Source organism: Platalea leucorodia (genome assembly GCF_965183815.1).
Source record: "Platalea leucorodia genome assembly, chromosome: 1".
Taxonomy (NCBI): Eukaryota; Metazoa; Chordata; class Aves; order Pelecaniformes; family Threskiornithidae; genus Platalea; species Platalea leucorodia.
The window spans coordinates 78,310,067-78,334,426 of NC_138823.1; the positions used below are offsets into that span (position 1 = coordinate 78,310,067).

Genomic DNA, 24,360 nt, shown 5'->3' on the forward strand with positions numbered 1-24,360 from the left:
TGTTGCAGAATGCCTTTGTATGCAGTTACACAGATCAGCTAGGAGTTTGAAGAACACATATCTAAAAGTATGTAATTTGTAATAGATACCATCTAGAGCCATGGCAGTGCACTAAACCAATCTACCCTTCCTTGCATGCTTAATCCTTCTTTCAGGAGTTGAGTAACAAAAAGACTTCCAGAAAGTCTGTAAGACCATTTCACATCCAGGTTATAAAAATATTCAGGGAGGACAAGGCCATCGCAGAGAAAGAATTTCTGTATCCCTGTTCAGTGAAGAAGAAACTGAAGAAATTCCCACATTAAAATCCTTCTCAATGGGATGGGGGAAGGCAGGCATATATAGATTGGTCTGGAATAGACCTTGGTTTCTGAAGACCATAAGTTAGCAAATGTGAAAATAAACTTTAAAAAAAGGTTCTAGAAGGGGTCAGGGAGACTGTAGGTCTGTAAGCTCAATGTCTTCATCAGGCAAAAACTGAAGCTCTAAGAGTAGAGAATGGGATAAACACATCCTATTTTGAAAGAACTAAAGAGAATAAAAAGAAGTCTTTCCTTAAAAATGTCTTGAAGTTGTCTGAAGGCATCAACAAACACGTGGAGGAGGCTGATTTAATTGATAACTCTACTTAGATTTCCAAAAGGCCTTTGAAAGTGTCCTTTGCCCAGGCCTTTTCAGTGAACTGAGTAGCTGGGAGGGAAGATCCATGCATGGATAAATAGTTCTTTAAAAGACAAGGAACATTAGGTAAGAGTGAATTGTAGGTTCTTATATTCAGACTTGAAGAATAGAACAGGTGTGGAAGCATGGAAAATGTCTCTTCCCTGGACAAGTACCTCCATTTATTTAATCATTGCTCTCAGCCAGTTTAAGAGTAATAGCCTTTTCCTAATAATGCTGTGCAGCATCTTAGGTATCTATAATGTGTAACCATATGCTGCTGGGTTGTCACTAATACTGGTATGAATGTAAGGTACTGTGCTAACTTTTGAGGTGTTAGCCAGAATATATCGCCACGAACCATGTGATTTAGAAAAAACTGGTTCATGGTATCCAACATGCTTCACAGTAAGGCTTTGGAATAGCAAGCCTGACCTGACTAATGACATCTTGGCAGTTTTGAGGCATGAAGGAGAGAAAATGGCATCTTTTGTGTAAAGATGGAATGAGTTGTCAGCAGCAGAATGAAGTTGTTTTAATATTTACTCCATTCCTTCCTGAATGTAAACCAAATTAAGTACTTTTTTTGTCCTGACTTGCTGACTCTTGATAGCATTTGCCTCACACCAGAAAACTGAACTTTAAGGTTTCCCAAGACTAAATTTTCCTGTTAGATGCCTTCCAATTAAGAAGTAACCCAAATGCTGATTGGAGATCTCAGTAGAGTTCAAAATGCTAACCAAGGTCTTCAAAAACATTACAAACACATGTAAGAGTGTCACCACTGAAAACTTTGGCTCTGAGGACATTCTGGAATCAGTTTAATCCCATTCTGTAGGTCATCGCTTTCCTTGGTTATACACCACTATTGTCATTCTCCCTTCTGCTCCACATCATTCTTCATGAAGTACATAGCCAAAGACCACTGTTTCCTAGCACAGGCTGCCAAATTTTGAAAAATTAACTTGGTAAAGATTTGTCGTAGTCATCAGACAAGCAGAACAAATACTTGAAGAATATTTCCTATTAAAAAGCTTATCTGGTTCATTATGAATACTGATAGAGAAAAATATTACCTAAGAAAAACATTCTTATATAAATCATAATTTCATTTAGTTAGAGATAATAAAAAATACTATTTCAAAATGTCTAATTACTGTTGTCTATCAATTAAAACGCATACTAATTGCCAACAGTTTGCAATACAATAGAAAAATTATATTGAGTATATGTTCTTACTGTACTTTATTCATGTAATATTAAACTGTCCATTGATTTTAAATTCATTATGTATTGATAACTAAGAGTATGTAGCATATGTGATATGCAGTGCAGTTTCACACAATATAAACTGCAGCGATTGGGGAAGAAACCTGAAATCATCATTATGGTTTTGAGTGTAATCTCATTTCCAGTTTGGCATGCCAGAAGTTAGTACATCAATAAAGAGCACATATGTGATTATCAGTTCATTTATCTGTTTGCCCTGCCTTCTCCTCATAATTTTTGAACTTATTGATTAATTTCTGTAAAACTTGCTAGAAGGGGAGCTGTTTAGAGCGATATAATATATGAAGTTTCACGAAGGCTAGTAGATAATAATATGAAATAAGCTTCATGAAGACTGGTAGATAGTACAGGAGAGACAGCCTAGTAATACTCCTGCTGAGGGAAAAGAAGGAGAAATCTGCTGTTACACATTTAACTGGGCAGCATGGTGCTGGTCCTGTAAGTAAATATATTTATATTACAGATTTTAGTCTTTTTTTTTTTTTTAAAGAGTGAAGCAGATTAATTTCTTGGAAAAGACTGAGGGTATCTCAAAAATCAGACATGGGGCTATTTCTGCAATATATCAAAGACTGATGTATTACCCCATAGATTTTTTTTTTAAGTAAACTGTTCAAATTTTATGGCATTAAATGTTTGTTTTTTTTTTTTTTGTAGCACACTAGTACTCATTCCTATATGAGATCCAGGACCTAAAAATGAATCTCAGTCTTTTTGGGATAACATTTTAGTTTTAAAAATGGATGAGAGTATCAGCTGTTTACAGATTCTGCTTCCAAAATTCAAACCAAACCTAAAATTACTGTTAGTTGTACCTAAATACGTACCTGAATAGGCTTGAATTTTGAGGGTTTTTTTGTTTGTTTCAATTAATTGTATATTCAAATGTGTTTGAGCAGTTTTAGTAGTAAAGAAATAAAATTATCCCAGCGGCGCATATAAACACAAAAAGAGCTCTCTGCAGGCAGGAAAGGGAGTGGAGTGGCTGGCTGGTTCCTTCTGAACAAAGAGAGTATGAGTTCCCCTCTGGCAAAAAATAGCTTTAGATTCAAAATATGAAGAGTGATTAATTAGAGTCAATGATATTGATTATGTGTATTACACAGAAGAGATCTAAAGGGACCATAACTGTGATTCTTGTTTCTGGTGTATTTTTCCTGGTTTTGATTCAAGAGCTTAGAGTTTATGATCTGTTTTCATCCACACTGGCATATAGATAGGCTCTGTGTATGCACAGAGCTGAATAAAATAAATCCAGTCATTCCACAGAACAGCCTGGAGCTATGAGAAACTTCAATCTGTAATAATGATAAAGAGAAAATCACATCAAATAACATAGATATTACTGAAAAAGAATATCTTGCTGGTGTCCACAGTGCTCTGATTGCAAAAGCTGCAAAGAGAATTACACATACAAATTAGAAGACAGCGTCACAACTTCCTGGCTTGTAAAATGATATCAATTCCCCTTCCACAAAAGGACTTTTTACCAAATTTATTTTAGCACTGAAAATATGAAGCAGTTTGCTGACGTCTGGAATAATGAGTAATTCAAACTCTTATTTTTTTGTTGATTCTCAGTTGTTTTGAGAAATCTTAGGTTGTTGGGGTTTTGTGGCATTTTCTTTTTTTTAATTGCGTCATTTCTTGCAAAATTGCAATTTGTTTTTCTACTTATGTTTCTGAAAAACATTTGAGATTCTCCTTGATTTAGACAAACGGTCTGAGGATACTGGAGCTTCCTGTTTTTTCTCTTCATCTGTACTGTGTTCTTATTGTGGCCTTCATGAGTATTTAAGGATTTAAATACCTTTTACCTTTCAGAGTATTAAATATAATGTTGTAGTCATTAAAGAAATTGATTTTTACTCTTAATTCATGAGAAAGTAAGTCTGCAGTAGCCCGTATTCTGTCTGTCCTTTAACCTGTCATGTTCTCTACCCAAATAACTTTAATTCATGAACTTTTACCATCAGCTCTGAAACAGAAATAGACATCCAAAAGATTGCTGCATTCCTTTATGAAAGACAGGAGCTTTCATGATAGAGACCCCAACTTAGTGATCTCACTAAGACAAATGTAGGAAAAGGCCAGTTGTTACACTGTGTAACAGCATCTGGTGAGCCAGGCACCACTTGATCACTAGTTTTAGTGCTATAGCTATAAAAATCTTTGCCCTGTTTGAGGAGTTGGAAGTATAAGTAAGGAGATAAATGCACAAAAGGATACATATCCATAGGAATCCAGACTACTTTAATTTTGCTAGTGCCCAAACTGCTTGGTTTTGAAACAGTGGTTGCCTTATAGGCAAACCATCTGCTGCTTTCAATTCTGTCATCCTTCTAGTTAGCTATCATGTAGCTACAGATATTGCTGACACTGAACTGTATTAAAATGTTGGAACTCCTGACTTTGGACCTCCATAGGTCTGGGACTGTGAAAGAAAACAAGTCAGAATAATGACTGGCCAGAGCTCCGTGGGCAAGACCGTTGCATGGAACAGCTGGAGAACTTTCTGAACACATGTACTAAAATAATGGTATTTGGCATAGTACATGGTGACCATGTGAATGACTAATTTACATGGTGGCTAAGCATTTCCTTTTTAAATGCTGCTTTTCACTTTCTTTTAACCGTACCCAGTATTGTTCTTTCTAGCTGAATTTTGTCCGAGTCTAAAACTGTACAGGTTCCAAAGAAGTACAGACTTGTTCCCTAGCTTGGCTAGTCACACCACAAACCATCAAATGAAAGATCAAATAGGGAGAGAGACTATTCATCTTTGCAGAGCTAAAGAATTTGCACCTTGGCAGTGACACAAGGATTCTTTTTTCTCCCATTAATTTCCATGCAGATGTTATAAATTATAGCCTTTCTTGCCCACCCCTCAGCTTCCATTTCCTCAGCTTCCTTATCCAGAAGAAAAGTGGAATGTAGCTATTAAAATAGTTATTAATTGCTTGTGTTGGGGTAGTGGTAAAAATTCTGTTCATGCAAGAATTGCAGGAAGGATCTATACAATATCTAAGAGGAAAGAAATGTGACAAAATAACTCAGAAACCGGAAGCTTTTCATATAAGGAAACTCTGTAGAGAACTCTGATTTTTATATTCAGTATTTGAACAACAGTTACTAAGATATTTAACAAATGATTTATGCTTCAGTTCAGAATCAGCAGCCTAGATTATAATCTTTTTATTTTTATATAGCATAATACTTCCTTGTACACATATACCTTTGTAGGCAGTTTTCATCAGTTGAACTAGGAAGATGCGCCATTACTGTGTAATCTATATAATACACTATGTTTTTTTGAGCAACTCAGTGAACTTCAGTACTCTCTTGAGAAATTAGTCATAGCTCCTTTGTCTTCATTTGCTTTTAAATACAGTCTATTTTGATAGTTAAGCACTAGACAGCAGATTACTTTATATTCACTGATACTGAAAAATACATGTGCTTGGATGTAAAAATACAATTTAGAAAATGCCCCATTGGCTGGAAGTGCATACAGTTTTCTGTAGGTCAAAAGAGATGGAAGAGAGATCAGGCATGACAATGTTGCTTGAGTGATTAGAGGTACAAGCTGGTACTTGCAGTACCTAGAGATACTTCCTGATGGTATCTTGGTGTTCCTTGCATTAATTTTTGACTCATATTTAGATGACCTTATGTAGACATTGAATTTATTCATTGATTATGCAGTAAATTCACCACAGTGTACACTTAATGGTTTTATCTAAAGGGTGCAGATGGCCGAGGAGATGGACTTGCCTCTCCACCAACTGTACAGAGAGATTAGAACTGCTGTGTGAATCAGTGTTTCCATATGGTGAATTGAGTGGCAGCTTACTAGAGTTCATGTATGTTGTGGGTTTTGGGTTTTTTTCCATACAGCGTCTGTTTATAAAGGAGATGAACTAGGTTCATGCAACACTGTCTTTGAGGTCACCCGGGTCTTTTTCTGCTTTTGAGTTACCATCATTAGTTATACCCTTTTCCACAGCTTGGCAGAAGCCGTAACCATGTTGTGTAGTCTATTCAGGTGCCTCTTAGTTCCCTTATAGAGTTTCTTGGCACAGTTGATCAGAGTTTTCGCAGCAAGATTCAGAGTTTCTTACCAGAAGATCCACCATATCTTCTCTTATTATCCAACATTCACCTGGGGAGGAGGGAGGCAGGGGTGGGGATTAAAAAAAACAGGAAAAGAGAAAATGCTTCAGAGTCCTAGCCTAAAGAAATGACAAGGTAGAAGACTGGTCTGACTCAGGATTTCATTCCAAGTGCTTCAGTCCAGGTAGGATTCACTGCATGGGGTCTTCTCAGAGCAGGTGCCTGAACAGGAGGAACTTTTTGTACAATTGCATACTGATTAGAGTACTTGCTTAGGAAGTGGGAAGCTCAGTTAATTTTTTTGGACTGAGGAAAACTGAACCTGTTCCTTCTAGGAGAACGCCTATGAGACTTTAGAGCAAACCTGGGATGGAGCTCATCTCCAGCTTGTATGTTGAAGCTGTACTGCAGTTCAGAAGAAAATGCAAGACTTAGGAGAAGAGAGATACTCAACAAGAAGTATATATGCTGTTTATTAAGTTTAGTAATGATGATAGTTGCATTTTCCATTGAACAGTCTATTGACAATATGTAGTTCACTCAATAACTCTCTAGTGACAAATATAGAAATATTCACTCAAGCCAGACTACATACAGGCAAAAAATCTGTTGGTCTGATTTAGAAACCAGTTCATCCATTTCTTGGAATTTTTTTTCTAAGTTAATACCCTAGTGACACATTTCTGAATGAACTTCATGCTAGCCAAAAGAATTAATGAAGTTTTGAACACAATTTCTATCTGCATATTCACTTATACACTTAACGTGTTACATCTACACTAAGTATGGCAATGGCTGAGATACCTGAGTTGTCTTTGAACAGCCTAATTCAGGTACTGGAAGCCAGCACAGAGCTTTATGTGGGCTGAATTACCCCATTGAGAATCTGAAAAGCTTGGTTAATTAGCTTCCTTGCCTGTCAGTCACTTGTTTCCATCTATTTTCTCACTTCAGCTAGTTCAGTCATAAAACTGTAATCTGTTTTTCTATGGCTGTGAAGATGATACTCATAATTTACTCCTCCATCTACCTATCACAGTATACATTTTTTATTTTGATTGATTATTTTCCTGAAGTTTTGCTTTAAATAGTCTATAACTTTATGAAGCTGGACAGTACATTTAGTAAGTTTGTGTGTGGCTTTTCAACAATGATCCGTACATAGAGATGATGACAGCACACTGTTGATTTCAGTTCAAGTCAGTGTTCATTTTGTTACTAAACCTTCCCACTGCCTATCTGAGAATATTCTATGCCCAGCAATCTTTATTTTCAGGCATTTGTTCTCATTTCATAATTTCATTTCAAAAACCAGCAGTGACTGCCAGTTGGAACACCCTACCCCTGCACTGTAATCTCTCACACAAGATCTTTGTTTACTAATCCGTGTCTGCTAAAAGTACCATGCTGCTGCTGACGTCCAAGCAGAATTAAGCAGTTGTGATTTACAAAAAATATAAAAGTATTTTGAGTTCAAATGTTTTTCTGTACACCATCATCTCTTACGATTTTTAAATTATTGGCTGTTGTGAAATGTTTCATTTAAACTATTTCCTATCCCTCTACTTCATAAAAGAGGTTCTTTGGAGAAAGTGGGAAACGTAGATTTTTCTCCTTGCTTTTACATGTATGTATTTTAGAAAATTTTAAGAACTCAGATGTTGCTTTTGGAAACATTATAATGCCATGATCTTAAAGTTTTAGGGAAAGAAAGAACGAAAAGTTTTATCAAATTGAAAACATCAGTCCTTTTTGTGGCAAAGGTGTATAGTTCCTGCTTTTAGCTTTGTGGAACCATGAGAGGTGAGATGTCAGACATATCACAGATGGAGGAACAGGTATTGCCTGTAATGATGTTATAATTTATGAGGAAAATAAAACCATTTCTTTAAAACTCTCATTTTAAAGTGTGCATTTATAAAAGGAGCATTAAAACTTCATGTACTTTTTGTGAATAAAATGTATTCCTCAAGGAGATGGATTTCTGTTAATAGGACAATTTCTGTCTTTTCTCTGAACCACTGTAGCATACTGTCCGACTTCTGACATCTCTGGCACTTTCACTACTAGCAGTCCACAAAGGATTGCCTGGTACATAAGTACACCAAAACCAACCATGAATGATCATTGGGGAAATTTATCATAAACCACATGATTAGATTACCTGTGGAGAATTAATAGAATTTTAGCCTCCTTTCTTCCTCTTTCCCTTCCAGACCATGAGCACTACGACATCATGTAGTACTTGTAATCCAGGTTATATGATACACTAGGGTCTTACAGATAGACACCTGCTCTGATCAGACTGCAGCTGTATGTCAACTTCAGTTCCCTTTTAATATTATCTTTTTTTATTGAATTCAGAATTTATTTCATTACTCTACTGTATTTCTTCTGCTCTGAGTGAGCTAGGAGGCATAAATATGTCTCCTTTTGCACCAATAAATGGGGGACAGTTGAAAGTGTTAGCATCACCACACAGTATTCTGTCCTTTTTGAAGTTCAAGCACGGAAAAGGCCTGCCTCTCTCCTCTCTTTACTTTCTCTGAAATGTCCCAGACAATTAATAAATAAAACTGGATTCTTTAAGCAAACTTAGTTCTCATGTTCATGTGTTGTGTACACTGAGTATCTGATGCTGTAAGTTTGACCCTAAATTTTATAGATTAAATTTTGTGGTTTAGGCAAATGCAGTGTTTTGGTAGGAGTGAAAAGTATATTCTAATAGAGAGATGTCAGATCTCACTACTTAAACATTGCTTACTGTCACCAAAGTTAATATTTATAGCCAAGTGACAGATAGTAATGGGTCAGGCTGTGATAAAATGAAGGTCAGGCTGTTGATGTAGGTGAATCTTTTCACCCCTTAATCATATGGCACTGCAAAAGAAAATGTCCTGCCAAAAGACTGTAGCAATAACATGGCTTCTGATGTTGTTATTAGGAGCCATAGCTGTTGTTTTACATCAGTAGATCATGATCCCACCTAATTAATACTCAGCAGTGGATGTACAACATGAGCTGAATTTCTTTTACAGAAAATGTATACCTCTTTGAATAGGCAAACATGTTGTTCATCATCATTCTTATTTAATCCTAAATGGAAATGGTATTATTGCTTGGGATTTTGCCACTAATTGTGAAGGCTTTTGGAAAGGCGAACCTTTGCTAGAAATCAAACACAACCAAAATACGTAACTGCAGCAACCTTTCATTTCAGGTTAAGATTATATACTGTTAATTTATTTATATAAATTCCCTGACACTTCTTTTTTTTTTTTTTTTTTACCCCCTAGATATTGGCAAATGTAATCATTTTTATCTGTGGAAACTTGGCAGGAGCATACCACAAACACCTCATGGAACTTGCACTGCAGCAGACGTATCAGGACACGTGCAACTGCATCAAATCCCGTATCAAGTTAGAATTTGAGAAGAGGCAACAGGTAAAGTCACACCGACATCGGTTTTGCTGTTTTCACATTATCCCCCTACTCATCACTAGATTATCCAGTTTGCTAATGCAAAAATACTGACTGAATTACTGAAAGTTGCTTAATGAAATACGCAGTCTTTTGAACAGGGTGGTGTGCTATTTCCATCTGAATACAAGGAGGTATTATAATTATTTGTGCTGTCAAATACATGTTTTCTTTCATTTGTTCTATGAAAATGTTTTATGATAAAGAAAGTTGAAAATGCTATATAGATCGTGTGTGCAAACTCTTTTGTTGTCCTCATTGAATGAGCTGTGAGATGTACATGTGTGCTTTGGAAATCATCAGTTCTTCACGCCCAAGACCTATACTGCAAAATCACTGCGTGAAGATGTTGCTGCACTGTTTTTGAAAAATATTTGAAACTACAATACTGATGAATCATGTGATACAGTTCTAGGGGTCAGGTATGTTAAGAGGAGCTAGGGGAATTGCATAATGAGACTATCTGTCATTTATTGTAGCAGCTGAATAAAAGGCTTCTCTGATTGCTATATATACTTCTTTTTCTCTTTGCAAGTTCTGTTCAGTGCCTATCATCCTGACAGATAGGTGCTTCATTTAAGAGAATTTGAAATACAAATTAGCTCATCAAGTAGTAAAGAAGATAGGTGTATTTTGCTTTGAAGGTCACTAGACTTAAACTTCTATGAACTGTTAAGGGTCAGAGAATAGAGCCTTCACTGACACATTTCTGTTGTCACAAAAAGTGCATATGTCCCATCTGACCTTAATTGTTATATCTGTCTCACAGATACCTGCAGCCATTTTAAATGAAGGTTTTCAAGATCCATCACCAATGCTTGTTTTGCAGAAAAAGCAAATGGAGAGTTCATACCAGGACTTTAACAGGGGATGTGTGTTCAGAGGGCTAGCCTTATTCCACTGGGCACTTGGGTTGCATACAGCTGAAGATGCTGCAAAACATTTAAGGTAGTCTTAAGGAGAATGTTTTGCAGTAAAGGCGGGCTTTGATGGTTAGATGCAAAATCTGCATAAGGTGCTATTGCAGGAGAAGTTGTGCAAGAGCAGTCATTTATAAGTTTCCACCTCTGCCTCCATGAGCTGTGTGCAGTGAATCAGTAGACTTTGTAACTGACAGTACACAACGCACATTTTACTATCTGTTGAGAATATGAGTGAGACTATCTTCAAATTAGTTCCAGTGAGACAGCTTGTGAGTGCAGAGCAACCAATGCCAGGTATCTAGGAGCAGTACCACTCCAGATTGGGCAGTCTCCAGTGATGTGGCGCTGATGTGATGGCTTCTAGGCTCATCGTGACTTTGTAGAAGATGATTAACACTGTTTCCTGTGCTTAGGCCTCAGCTGCCAGAAGGATGTATGCAGACCATAATCAAACAGCATAATTCATAGCAGGCATCAAGGTCTCCTTATTCAGGAGAGACCTGAGATCTTAGCTTCCTGAGCACAGCTGTAAGGGCCCCAGTTTCTACTGTTGGTTGCTTTTTCCTACAAGCGTAGGAAATGCATTGGTGCATCTGCCAGAATCAGGAGGGTGTGCTACTGGGCACTGTCAGTAGGTGAGCTCAAAGAGGTAAGGATGCTGCTTGTAGAAGTCAGTAGTTAGAACAGACACAGTGCTAGCTGGTGTTTTCTGTAAATATGTATTATTTGCTAAACACTACTAATTTCTATGGAAAGACATAAGTAAATAGTTTTGGTTTCCTGGCACTTCTGAAGGTCTTGCAAAAATGGTTGAGAACCTGACAATGGAGAGAAGCAAAAATACCTGGAATTCTGTGGTTCGTGGGAGTTGTGTTTCTAATATGCTGGAGCCCAGCAAGATGGAAAGCAGCGACAGCCATCTTTCATTGATGAATTGTGTTGTTGTTATAGAATAATGAAGGACATTGTACATAATTTATTATATATATGTAAGTATGTGTTGTCATATTTGTGTTTTGATAGAAATAAATATATCAAATTAGTTAAGACATCTACACAGCTCCAAGCAGTGTATTGGAGGTCTGGATTAATAACTGATGGATCAATGTCTCATTAAACAGAAGTAAGTCAAGTATTCAATGAATGTTAACATCTTTTTCACCTATGATGAAGCATTAGCTCATCAGATCTTCTCATATAGATTTCTTTAGCCTTTATCCTCTCAATCCCATAATATCTCCTTTATCTTGTGTTACAGTTTTTCCAACCAAAAAGACAAGGAGGTGCACATCCTTATTATCACACTTATGAATGCTAGATATTTAAATGTGAAAAGGTAAATGAGGATTAATTTGATAAGTTGTTGGTTTTTTTTTTCCCAGGTTTAACATACTTCTTTGCAAACTTTAGTTCAGAAGTGGATGTACTTCAGTCTGTCTTTTAAGACTGCTTGTTTTGCTGAGAAGATACAGAAGATCATCCACATTGTTAACATTCAGGGAGCAAGTCAATCATATTGCTGGATATTTTTAGAGGATTGGGATACATTGAAACAGTAGGAGCAGGTGCATTTTAAAGCCTTTGTTAGCCTGTGAAAGGCTGTAGCATGACCCTTGATTCTACATCTCTTTAACAAGAAAAATTTGATTTAATTCAGTGAGAAGTAACACAAGCTACTTTTATACAAGTGCAGAGCGTAGGATGTGCTTCTAAATGCTTAGGGCTCCAGATCAAATTTGCAAATTTGTCCAGATCATGGACATCATGTCTTTTATAATTGTTTTTGACAGATGTACAATTTATGGTCCAAATTATTCCATGGATTTCCTCTTAATTTGTTTGAAAGTAGTCTCATAAAAATGTAGCCGACTGTTGTTTACCAGTTGATTTTTTTTGTGTGTCTTTGAATAGTCTTTTTGAGAATACCATTTTGATTGTATCAATAGATAAGTATATTGAATTAACACTCAACAATTACGCCAAAGAACTCAAGAGAAACACCAAATTTATTGTTTTCAAGTGAGACCAGCGTACATTAGTATCTGGTGAAATAGGGGTGTGCATACATATACGGAGTTACAAGCCAGACATTGTACCCACACCACTGTGGTGGTGTGTGGGCACAGCAAAGGCTGGCTGCTCCCAAAGGGATGGGAAGCCATGGGTGATGACACCTCCCAGCAGGGCAGGGACCTCACCAGCCAGGGCCCTGTCCCACAGCACAGGGTGAGCTGGGCAAACCTGGTTGCTGGCAGCCAGGGTTGAGCAAGAGTCCAGAACACCAGGCAAGTTTGTGGTGATGAGGCAGGTCTGAGGCCAAGCTCAGGGTCAGGTCCAGCAATTGCTAGGCAGGTCCGAGGTGAAGCTGGGAAGTCAGTCCAGGAGCCAGGATCAACAGGGTCCACAGCCTGCTCCTACAGCACAGCTCAGGCAGAGGCTGAGCTGAAATGGGGCTCCTGGGCCATGGGCAGAGGCTGAGGGTGGAGGCCCAGGTGAGGTTGGTCAGGGCTAGTAAGGCCACTCCGTGCCCCCAGGGCCTTTTCAGTTTCATATGTTTTGTTGCATAGGAGTCATACTTAGGCTTGGCTTGGGTTTGCGCTATATAATGTGTGTTTGCCTGCAGGTGTAGATGTGTAGATCTTTATGCGTATTATGAACCACGCCTTTATGAACTGTGGTTTCGTAGGGCTGTGTTTGATAACACTGGATACTCTGGATTTTATTTCCATTATTGTACTTTGATGTGAGAGTCACTTTTAAACTCCTGTGGTAAAAGGCACTATTTTCAATGCCCACTTTGGTGTTTCTACAGCTTACCTATTTTTTCAGTGTATATAAAAGAGAAACATAAAAGTATTCTGACCTCTATTAATTTGCCTTATTTCAAGATATATATTTAAAATAGCCTCTCATAACGTTATTTGTCTCACTGATACAACCTGGCTGACAGTTTGTAGGGGTAATGACTCACTAACACTGAGTGCAAGATCTTAATGCTGACAAGCAGTTAGCATAATTGCTCTTCTCCCTCTCTTCTGGTGCTTTGCATCATGAGACATAGGAATATACACTGAGAAATTCTTACAACATTGCAGGGAGGTGTTTGTAAGTTGTTGGTGTTCAGTGGGTTCTCTAAAATGCTGTCTTTGAAAAGGAGGCAGTATAATGATGGTTTTAGAAACAACACTCAGGTAGCAGATGAAAATGAATGAGGTTTCAAATCATTGAGTGGGATTTTAATTTTTTCACCAAAACATGGTGAAGCAATACCATTCATTACAGGAACTGAAATATTTCAAAATTGTTTTTAAATTAATCTAAAACAGAGAAGCCTCATGCATTTCTGAGACTTGAGGCTGTTAGTAAAGAACAGAAACATTTGAAATATATTATTTGGAACTAATATATAAAGTGTGGATTCCTGTAAGTTCAATTAATGCATTTTAAAATGGAAGCTACTAATATTTGCATGAACATAGAACAGTTTTTCTAAGGGCTTTCTAATTTTCCTTTTTTTTCCCACATAGCTTCAAGGCTAGTAAGCAGGAAAAACAGAAACTAGCTTTGTTCTTTTAAATTTTAGAATCTATTTTCTACTCCAGGCATGTTTGTACACATACACATGGGTGAGGTGTCAATCCTTTCTATTAATCTACATGTCATTACCAGAATTAAAGCCTGGTCTGAGGAAGAACTTAAGTGCCAAGTTCCGCACTGTAGACCATGTGGAAGATGGATCGAGTGTGCAAATAGAAACTGGAGAGAGTCCACTGAAGGGCTGCAGGGGTGATTAGGGGACTGGAGCTCATGACAGATGATGATGAGACTCAGGGAACTCAGGATGTTTAGCCTGCAGAAGAAAAGGCTTGGGGGACACACCTAACATCCACCTACTACCTGAAGGAGCTTACAGAGAAGATGTGGTCAGATTTTTCTCAAAGGCACACAGTGAAAGGAAGCAAGGCAATAGGCACGAATTGTGACAGGTCAAATCCTGGCTGGAAGGAGGTAAACAATTCTTCCCCAAGAGAGGGGTTAAGCACTGGGAAAGGCTGCCTGGAGGAGTGGTGGAATCTGCATGCAGGGAGATTTTCAAGACTCAACCGGACAAGCTGTTACACTTCAACTCTTGTTGTGGGCAAAAGGGAACACCTATAAATACACAGCTCAGAATCTATTGTTAGTCTAATTAAAGTCTTAACAATCTAATGAAAATACAACAAACAGTAGTAGTATTTCGGTTCCAGTAATAATAACAGTCACAGTCCACATTATCTAATTAACACAGAAAAGCGTAAATACAGCTAAAACTCTTATGCAGAAAATCTAGTATATCCCCTTTTTCTCTGCTATTATCCTCAGTCTTCTGTAACCACATAGCCCCGCAATACAGTACTGCCATTGCCATGTGCTTTGTACTGAGTTTGCAAGGCCTTAGCATTAAGACTGTCCTGAAGCTTTGTTTTTACTTGCTTTAGCTGTAACACCAATTTTTCTACTGACAAGGTGGCTATAGCTAATTAATTTTACTTTTCTTATGGCATGGTACAACCATAGTTACTATATAGATAATCATAGAATCATAGAATGCTTTGGGATGGAAGAGACCTTTAAAGGTCATCTAGTCCGTCCCCCTTGCAACTGGCAGGGACATCTACAACTAGATCAGGTTGCTCAGAGCCCCATCCAGCCTGTCCTTGAATGTTTCCAAGGATGGGGCATCTACCACCTCCCTCGGCAATCCGTTCCAGTGTTTCACCACCCTCACTGTAAAAAATTTCTTCCTTATATGTAGTCTAAATCTACCCTCTTTTAGTTTAAAATCATTACCCCTTGTCCTATCGCTACTGGCACTGCTAAAAAGTCTGTCCTCATATTTCTTATAAGCCTCCTTTAAGTACTGAAAGACTGCAATAAGGTCTCCCTGTAGCCTTCTCTTCTCCAGGCTGAACAACCCCAGCTCTTTCAGCCTTTCCTCGTAGCAGAGGTGCTCCATCCCTCTGACCATTTTTGTGGCCCTCCTCTGGACCTGCTCCAACAGGTCCATGCCCTTCCTGCACTGAGGACTCCAGAGCTGGACGCCGTACTCTCTACTAATAGTAAAGAACAACTATTCTATGAAGAATGAGATATTTACAACTGTAACATCATGTGTAAAAATACAGACCTGGCATCATAGTGGAAGCCTTAAGAAGTGGAGACACAGAATGCAGTGCAGAGGAATACAGGCATGTGATGATTAGAGATGGGGAACAGGCTTGGCACTGGTCAGTTAAAGAAATGCAGACCTGGACCTGGACCTGGACAAAAGTGGTTTTTAGGGGCAACAAAGAACGACTTCTAACACATATAAAACACCATATATATTAAATTTGGATATAGCATGGACTTGCAGACGAACAAAGAAAGAGCAAGATATAAATGTGTGTTATCATATATATAAAAATTACCCCAAGGAGATCCTAGATTGAGGAAGAAGTAACCATCAGCATCGACATCAGCATCATACTCCTCCTCACAAAGGACTCCAGATGCTGATGACTTGCTGAAAATCTTCTCTCACCACCGCTGCCAGGCTGAAGCCACCAACCTTAGGACCCACAGGAACAGTTAAAGCATGAGCCTTTTACCAGAAAAAGGTTAGAAACTAGGAAGTGTATGTATAACAATTTAAACTGTATTATTACTATTGGGACTTTGCTTTTTTAATATAGAAGTATTTATTTCTTTATTTGGTTTTCTTTTCTTTTTCTCTAATAATTAGAGCAGGAAAAATAATGATTCTTGGATTAGACTATTAAGATCTCTGTTATACTAACAATGAATATAAATTAACAATAAATTCTTGGGGGTGGGTGGGTGTGTGTGTTATCAGGTTTATTTCCTTTTTGTCCATAAACAAGATTTTGAGTGTTACACTTCATACGTCCCTCTGGGTCCTAAGGTGAATGATACCAATGTTACTTGAGCAGAAAGCAAGGGTGTCACAGCAAGTTGTCAGTGTGGCAAGCTCTTCGTCAGGAGGAGGTAAATACTGGTGGTTTGGATCCCCTTCCCCACCAATTTTATTCCACTTGAGGCTATATTTAAAAATGCCCCAAGTAAGTTTTCCTATCACAGCCTGCCTCCTTCTCCCTGCTTCCCAGGCAAAGTCTGGGAGCCGCACGCTGCCCTCCTCCAGCCCTGTGACCCCAGAGGGGCTGTTTGTCCCACAGTGACTACGTAGGGGTGCCAGCCCCCTGCCCCGGGTGCTCTCAGAGTGAAGCCAACTCAGGAAAGCCACAGGCACATGGCCACCAGACAATTGCTGTCATGACTGAAAATCAGGCCAAGGCAAGCTTAGAGAATTCTGGAGATCCTGTGTTGAATACAGAGCTTGTGGTGTTACGGTAAAAAACATTTTCTGGGCTACAGAGGTCCTGAGCGACTTCATCTAGTTTTGAAGTTAGCCCTGTTTGGAACAAGATATTAGACTGTAGATCTCCAGAGGTCCCTTCCAACACGAATCTTTCAGTGAGTCTGTAGTTTTCTTTAATGGCTTTCCTATAGCAGAGTGCTGTGAAATAGAGGAATACTGTGATTTCAGATAGAGAGAAATGAAAAGGTAAGTGTCCCCTTCAATCATATCCTATAATGGCAAATTAATGTTTTTTATATCAACAAAAAATCCTATCAGGTACTACTGAAATTCTTCCAAGTTTCTAATGCTGAGTCTTAATGCTTATAGTCTTATAATGCTTACAGAAATGTAACACCAGGAATAACGTAGACATTTTTTGCTCCAACTTATTGATGAGAATAATAGTAATTTTGCAAGAGGAGTGTATGTTTGTTATCAAAAACTGTGTGATTTGAAAATTACGTAAGTACACTTTGTCACTGCATTACGTTCAGGTTGCCCAGTCACTGAAGAAGTTGAAATGGATTACATAAGCATGATGATATTACAATAAGAAGAATATTTTCTGATATCTGTTTAAGAGTCTGCAACTGATTTTCCCCCCGAGGTTAAATATTTCAATAAAAATCTAAAACTTTGGTTTCCAGAAAGAGCTAAAAAGGTTCCTGGTTCCTACCTGGAGGCTTAGAAGTAGTTCTGTTGATTCTACGTTTTCAAATTGCTTCTTTATTATTTTCATGATGAAAATAATATTTCTTTCACATAAATGACATTTTAAAATAGCAAATTGGTACATATTGGTAGATTTAAAATTAACAGTATTGTATGAAAATCTTCTGGATACAGAAACATTTAGTGTAGATTGTTGACAAAAAGTAGGTGACTTGTTAAGGGTCCAAAATGTGAATTTAAGAACCTGCTTTGGGCACTAATGTTTGATACTCCAGCTGTCTTAGTTTAAGTTTTGAGCTATGTTCTGTTTTAGAAAGCACATTTCACTGATAAATTTCATATGGCTAATAACATAATAATTTTACATCATACATCAGTCATCTACTGGTGAAAATAGACCATACAACATTTATGATACCTCTCTGCTTTTTTCAGTGTCAGTTATCCTTCTCATCATACAGTAGCTGTTTAGTACTGTTATTTCTATTTATGACCTCCTATAATGTTTTTAACGAACATTAGTGGTGATTATGGTGTAATGCTACATGTGAAAGAGGTGAAATATGTGTGAAATTTATCATTAGCATTCTACAGTGAAACAGGAAGCCTGATTTAGCAGAAGAGGAACTAGGGAGAATAGCTTAAAGTAGGATACTTTCATTTGTATGCTTTTCTATTCTTTGTCTCTAATCTAATGTGGAAGACTGTTTTTAAAAGATTTAATTCAAAAATCACTGTGTCACATACACCTTTACTTTATTAAGTTTGTCAGAAAAATGGATAAGTACATAACAGCACCACAGGTCAATAATTTTAAAATTACAATTATTCTTTTTATAGTGTTCTGTTGACGTTGGCCTGTGGTAGGTTGACCCTGGCTGGACGCCAGGTGCCCACCAAAGCTGCTCTATCATTCCCCTCCTCACCTGGACAGGGGAGAGAAAATATAACAAAAGGCTCATGGGTCGAGGTAAGGACAGGGAGAGATCACTCACCAATTACTGTCATGGGCAAAACAGACTCAACTTAGGGAAATTAGGTTAATTTATTACCAGTCAAATCAGAGTAGGGTAATGAGAAAATAAAAACTAAATTTTAAAACACCTTCCCCCACCCCTCCCTTCTTCCTGGGCTCAACTTCACTCCCGATTTCTCTACCTTCTCCCCCACCAGCAGCACAGGGGGACGGGGAATGGGGGTTGCGGTCAGTTCATCACACCTTGTCTCTGCCGCTCCTTCCTCCTCAGGGGGAGGACTCCTCACACTCTTCCCCTGCTCCAGTGTGGGGTCCCTCCCACAGCAGACATGCACTTCTCCAACGTGAGTCCTTCCCAGGGGCTGCAGTTCTTCATGAACTGCTCCAGCGTGGGTCCCCCACGGGGTCACAAGCCCTGCCAGCAAACCTGCTCCAGCCTGGGCTCCTCTCCCCACGGGACCACAGGTCTTGCCAGGAGCCTGCTCCAGCGCTTGCTTCCCATGGGGTCACAGCCTCCTTTGGGCATCCACCTGCTCCAGCGTGGGGTCCTCCATGGGCTGCAGGTGGGTATATGCTCCACTGTGGACCTCCGTGGACTGCAAGGGGACAGCCTGCCTCACCATGGTCTTCACCAGGGGCTGCAGGGGAATCTCTGCTCCGGCATCTGGAGCACCTCCTCCCCCTCCTTCTTCACTGGCCTTGGTGTCTGCAGAGCTGTTCCTGTCACATATTCTCACTCCTCTCTCCCGGCTGCTGTTGCACAGCAGTTTTTTTCCCCTTCTTAAATGTGTTATCCCAGAGGTGCTACCACCGTTGCTGATGAGCTCGGCCTTTGCCAGTGGTGGGTCTGTCTTGGAGCCGGCTGGCATTGGCTCTATCAGACGTGGGGTAAGCTTCTAGCAGCTTCTCACAGAAGCCGCCCCTGTAGCCCCCCACTACCAAAACCTTGCCACACAAACCTGATACATGGTGGTTCAAAGACGATTATTTTGGGCCTCAGAAATTAACATTTCAGAGGTTGGTAAAAAAGAAGGATTTCAGTGTCTATGCTTGTAGTCTTTGTTTACTCTCACTAATATCTTTAGATTTTTGCACTGATGTTGGGATGTGGTATTCTGCTGCCTCTTCTACCAAGATGTCTATACCTTCACAATTCTTAACAAGAATAGTCTTTGAAACATTTTTTTCAGAAGAAGTTTCTGTTCGGAGTTTGACAAGTTCTAATAAGGAGATGTATTCAGAATGAAATTGTGAGCTTGTCCCAGTTCACCATCATTTACCTACTAGAGGCATATTTACAAAGCCTAGTGCACCAGGGCTAAACTACCTGTTTTTCAGCTCTTTACAGCAAAGTTTTGTGTTTTCTAAATATATTCTTAAGGATTAGTTTGTAATAGAAGTGGTGGCTACATTGGAAGAGTATTCTTTCCACTTTCTGGAACATACATTTAATTTCTGAATACCTCTGAGGGAAAAAAAAAACAGTATTGGTGTATTTAAGTGGATGTAAAGGAATCACAGAGAATAATTAGGGCTCTCCTGGCGATATTAGTAGAACAACTGAAACTTTAACCATCATTTGTAGTGACTCTGCACTAGCTACTGGATTACCCCAAAGATTTTTCCACTTCTTTAAATAGACTAATTCTCTTAATCACATCATTGCATGTTCTGTAAATGTATCTCTGACATTTACTCTGCTTTAATAGTGACTACAGTGTTCGTTCACTCCAATTCTATTTGGAGGCATCTTAATGTAGGGTATTTCATACTGGCTTTTATTATTCACTAGGAAAACAAGAAAAAATGGATTTTAGTATTTTGTTTTAGGGGGAGGACCTAAACAAGTTTAATACATTCTATATTTGGTAATAACAACTATTTCATTGCAGTGTTAAAGAAGTATCTGTCATTTGTAGCAAAGAAGATGATGATATTGTAAGCGAGAGGCACCTAGAAAGCATTAAAGTGGATGGATTTATTATCGATTACTTTGGATATACAATAAAAATATAAAATTTCCCAGTTGTTTGCTTTTTTTTTTTCTTTTTTTACATCCACATATGTTTATAATTCTTAGACCCTCTTTTTTAGTGCTGCAAACATTTCAATAAATTTATTAGGCAGTTTTCAGTTTGCATGGCTGCAACTGCCTTTTTTTTCCTCTCTTGGTTCCTTTTCATGCTGCTTGTTGGTTCAACTGACACTTTCATAGTGCTAAACACACCACTGTGTTTTTTAAGAAAAGATGTCAGACAATAGAATAGCCAATAAATATAATAGCTACTGGCAAAATGATTTCCTGCTCCCTATGACTTGTGAGCCTCAAAAAGTGACTGTGGAAGACCAAGACCTGTAGATCAAAAAACAATAGCAAGGGTAGTGATAGGAGGTACAGAGGCTTTGTATATGCCTTGCAGACCAATGCTTTTGTAAGTTAAAAATATATTCACTTCTTTTGCCTGCAAATAGATCATGTACTATATTAGCATCCTGCATCTTGTTTAAAGTCCTGGAGTTATTCTTTCATAATACTTCACTGTTTCAGAAGTTGCTTAGGAGCTTCTGCCCTGGAGAGATGGAGTCATGAAGAGGGGTGGTTGGTCATTCCTCTTCATCTGCAGCTTTTCAGTTTACCCCTTTGGAAAACTCCAGAGGTCCATCAAGTGTGGGATACTACCCTTTCGTTGCTTTTTCAGGGATCTGAGAAATGACCTTGAAATTTGTAAAGAAACGCTATTGACAGAAGACCACTTTTCTTCAGCTATTTTCTGATTTTCGCTCCACTAAATTGTTTTTAGGAGCTATGAGAGATCCCTTATGTAGAAATAAGGCTTGTCATGTTTTGAAATGTTATAAACTGTGCTTTCACCCCAGGGAATGTATATTTCATTGTTAGGGGGAGAGATACCGTTATTGGAAGTCTAGTTATCTACATGAATACACTCATATGGTCCACTATTCTGAAATGAACAGCTTAGCCAATGCCTTGTGCAAGTATCTATTGCACGGGTCAACAGAGACACTGGAGTTCTTGCATCTAATGTTTTTTCCTACCTCAGGACTTCATAGAGAGGAAAGGTCATTTACCATTTTGCAGTGAAGTAAATGAGATTTCAGCTGCTTCTCTGTGTGTTGATCTGCAGTAATTTATTACATCTAACATCCTCCGATAAACCGATGAGTCATGCTGCTTTGTTTTAAGAGTAAAATGTATAGTTTAAGCAGATACTAATTGCCACATTTCATAGATATACTGATAATTCTGATGAAATAGACAGCTGGCAGGCAAATGTTAATTTTTGTCATGCCACCTGCGATTTTGTCAGCCACATCACAAAAGCAAAAATTAATAGCTAAAATATAGTTCTTTTTAGAAAGAGAATGTCTTTTGACAGCGAATCCAAAGTTTTCAATTTTTAATTATTCCCGTAATTAATTGCTTCATTTTTAAATTGCCATTTTATTCCCAGTTAAAAATTATTTAAATCCAGCTAGATCCCTCTGTCCTTACTATCCTTGCTATGTCTTTTTCAGCTCTCTACATTAAAAAATACGCTCTACAAGTAGGGATTACATGATATTGTGCCTACAGAAAATACACATATATTTTGATAACCCAGAGGCCTCTTCCAATCTTCATTTTTTTTACATACAGAATTGCTCAGTCATGTCATAAACATCCTTATAATATTGTAAATATCTTGAACATCTTAAAGAGTTCTCTGTAATGAAGATTTTCCAGGCATCTGATCATTCTTCCGCCATTTTACTGAATTAATTCATAATTTCTTATATAATTTTTATAGCAAACATATCTGAACACACTGTTGTCAATCCGATATTTGTGGTGGGATCTAGACTTGGGTTTCATTAGTGTAAAAGCAAAATCATTTGAGCAATAGCTTCTTGTTTCCTCCTCAACGTTTTCATGAAATAAGCTGTGCTTTTAGTGATGATTCAGCTACAAGTACAGAAGAGGTGGAGGTCAGCATAAGCAGTCGCAATTACACTAGGTTTTTCAGGGCAGGGTCAGACACCAAACGCAACTGAAGTTCTGCCTAGTGTTCCATTCTTGGTGGGTTTTATTTCACAGATGGCATTCATCTGCAGCAGAGGCAACTCTTCATAGTGGGAACTGAAATGTCTTTGCCTTCTTAAATGCAGCTTTCTTCTCAGAAAGATCTCTTGGGTTTTCCTTTATAAAGGAAACCCCTTTCCTTCCCTTTGGAATGGTCATTGGATTCAGCAGTTTGTACTCAAAGACAGTGTCAGGAATATGACAGTCTTTTCTCATAGGCCACCAGGCTTCTCTTCAGGCAACCCCTTTATATTTGAGGTATTGGTTAGAATCATGCGTGTGGATGCTTACTGAAATGAGAAAGAAAAAGTACTTATTAGTAAGTAGAGGTTCTGTGAAGTGTGTTGCCCTGAAAGATGTTCACAGGCTGTGGGCCTTGCTGATTCTCAGAGCCATGTTTTATGTTTTGTTATATTTTGTTCTTCTTTTAAATAAAGAGTCTTTCAGATTGAGAGAAATGTACTCAATTTATATGAGGGGGAAGGGGACATGACATGGGCATGCTGATACTGTTACTGTTAGAGCCAAAAGGTGCGTGTCCAACCTCAGATGCTTGGGCATATACGTACCTACAACATGGTTATGTACAACAGCTTTCAAAGAATATGGACATTGAGGCAAGTAGTTTTTTGTTAAAAGCATTAAATTTATTTATTCTTCCAGATTATCAAATAGCTTCAAGGAAACCTGTGATGTCTCAGTCATTCTACTCAAAATACTCAACACAAAAATATGCTTGTCAGTAAATTGCATTTTAAAATCTGCCAGGAAGTTGGATTGTAAGCCATTCAATCTGTGCTACTGTGCTAATTTTTAAACCAGAATGTTGAATAACACTAAATCATATGTTTGTATAAATATAAATTATCATGTGAACAGTTGTCCTTATTGTCAACAAATGTTCTCTCATTTAAAAAAAAAAAGTCTGAATACTGTAGTAAAGGAAACAAACTCAAAAATTTCAGCTGCTTTAGTTCTTGAGGTAGCTCTGGTTGAAATGAAGCTTTTTCTATGATCATAGCTGAAAGTAAATTTGACATCTTGATAAAAATCTGCTTAACCTTTTTAAAATGCTGTAGTGGTGAAAGTAAACACCCTCCCTCAACTTCCTCTCCCTGTATTTCCTTATTTCACTGAAACCTGATACTTTCCTTCTAAACCCTTACCAGAGCCACTAATGAATTTTCTGCTTCCTCCAGTTTTAATGTGTTTTCTGATGGCAGAGAATCAAAAAGGAATAAAGAGGAAAAAGAAGTGAGAAAGCAAAAGTCCACAGATTTAACTGCTTACCACTTTTACATTCACCTCTTATGTATCTACTGAAACCCATTTTGTGAACCTAATTTGTTCCTTTTAAAAAGCAGCATTTGTGTATAACTGAAATGTTCAACCAATTTTCATGAGCAGAAGCAGAATTGTAGAGTAGACCCTACTAGGTCTGTTTTCAAAATATAATTTATAGAAGGATTTATTCCTACTTCAGAATGTTTTTGTAAAATGTAGAAAAAGAAGTCTCAAATGTGAAGAGGTTATTTATTCCTTCTTCTCGCTTGGTGTTCGGACCAAGTATACTTGAAACATCCTCAGTAGTTGTCTATCGAACCAGCTCTTCAAATTCTGGAGCTTCTACACCTTTCGTAGATGATCTGTTCCCCTCAGTTTTTATCTTTGTGGAATATTTTCCCTGTTGCCCAACTTTAATATCCCACAATGCAATCTAGGCCTGTGAATACAGTTCACAGTGGATGTGAATAAGGTTTATT

General features: G+C 38.1%; 1 protein-coding gene across 2 annotated transcripts in view; it reads left to right on the forward strand.

Annotated features, from left to right (window-relative positions):
* Positions 1-24,360, forward strand: part of ADCY2 (adenylate cyclase 2) — a 229,908-nt gene that overhangs the window by 96,294 nt on the left and 109,254 nt on the right. For both annotated transcript variants that reach the window (XM_082305789.1, XM_082305790.1), the window contains exon 4: positions 9,360-9,509. In XM_082305789.1, the coding sequence (XP_082161915.1) occupies positions 9,360-9,509 (150 nt within the window). The remainder of the gene's footprint in view (positions 1-9,359; positions 9,510-24,360) is intronic.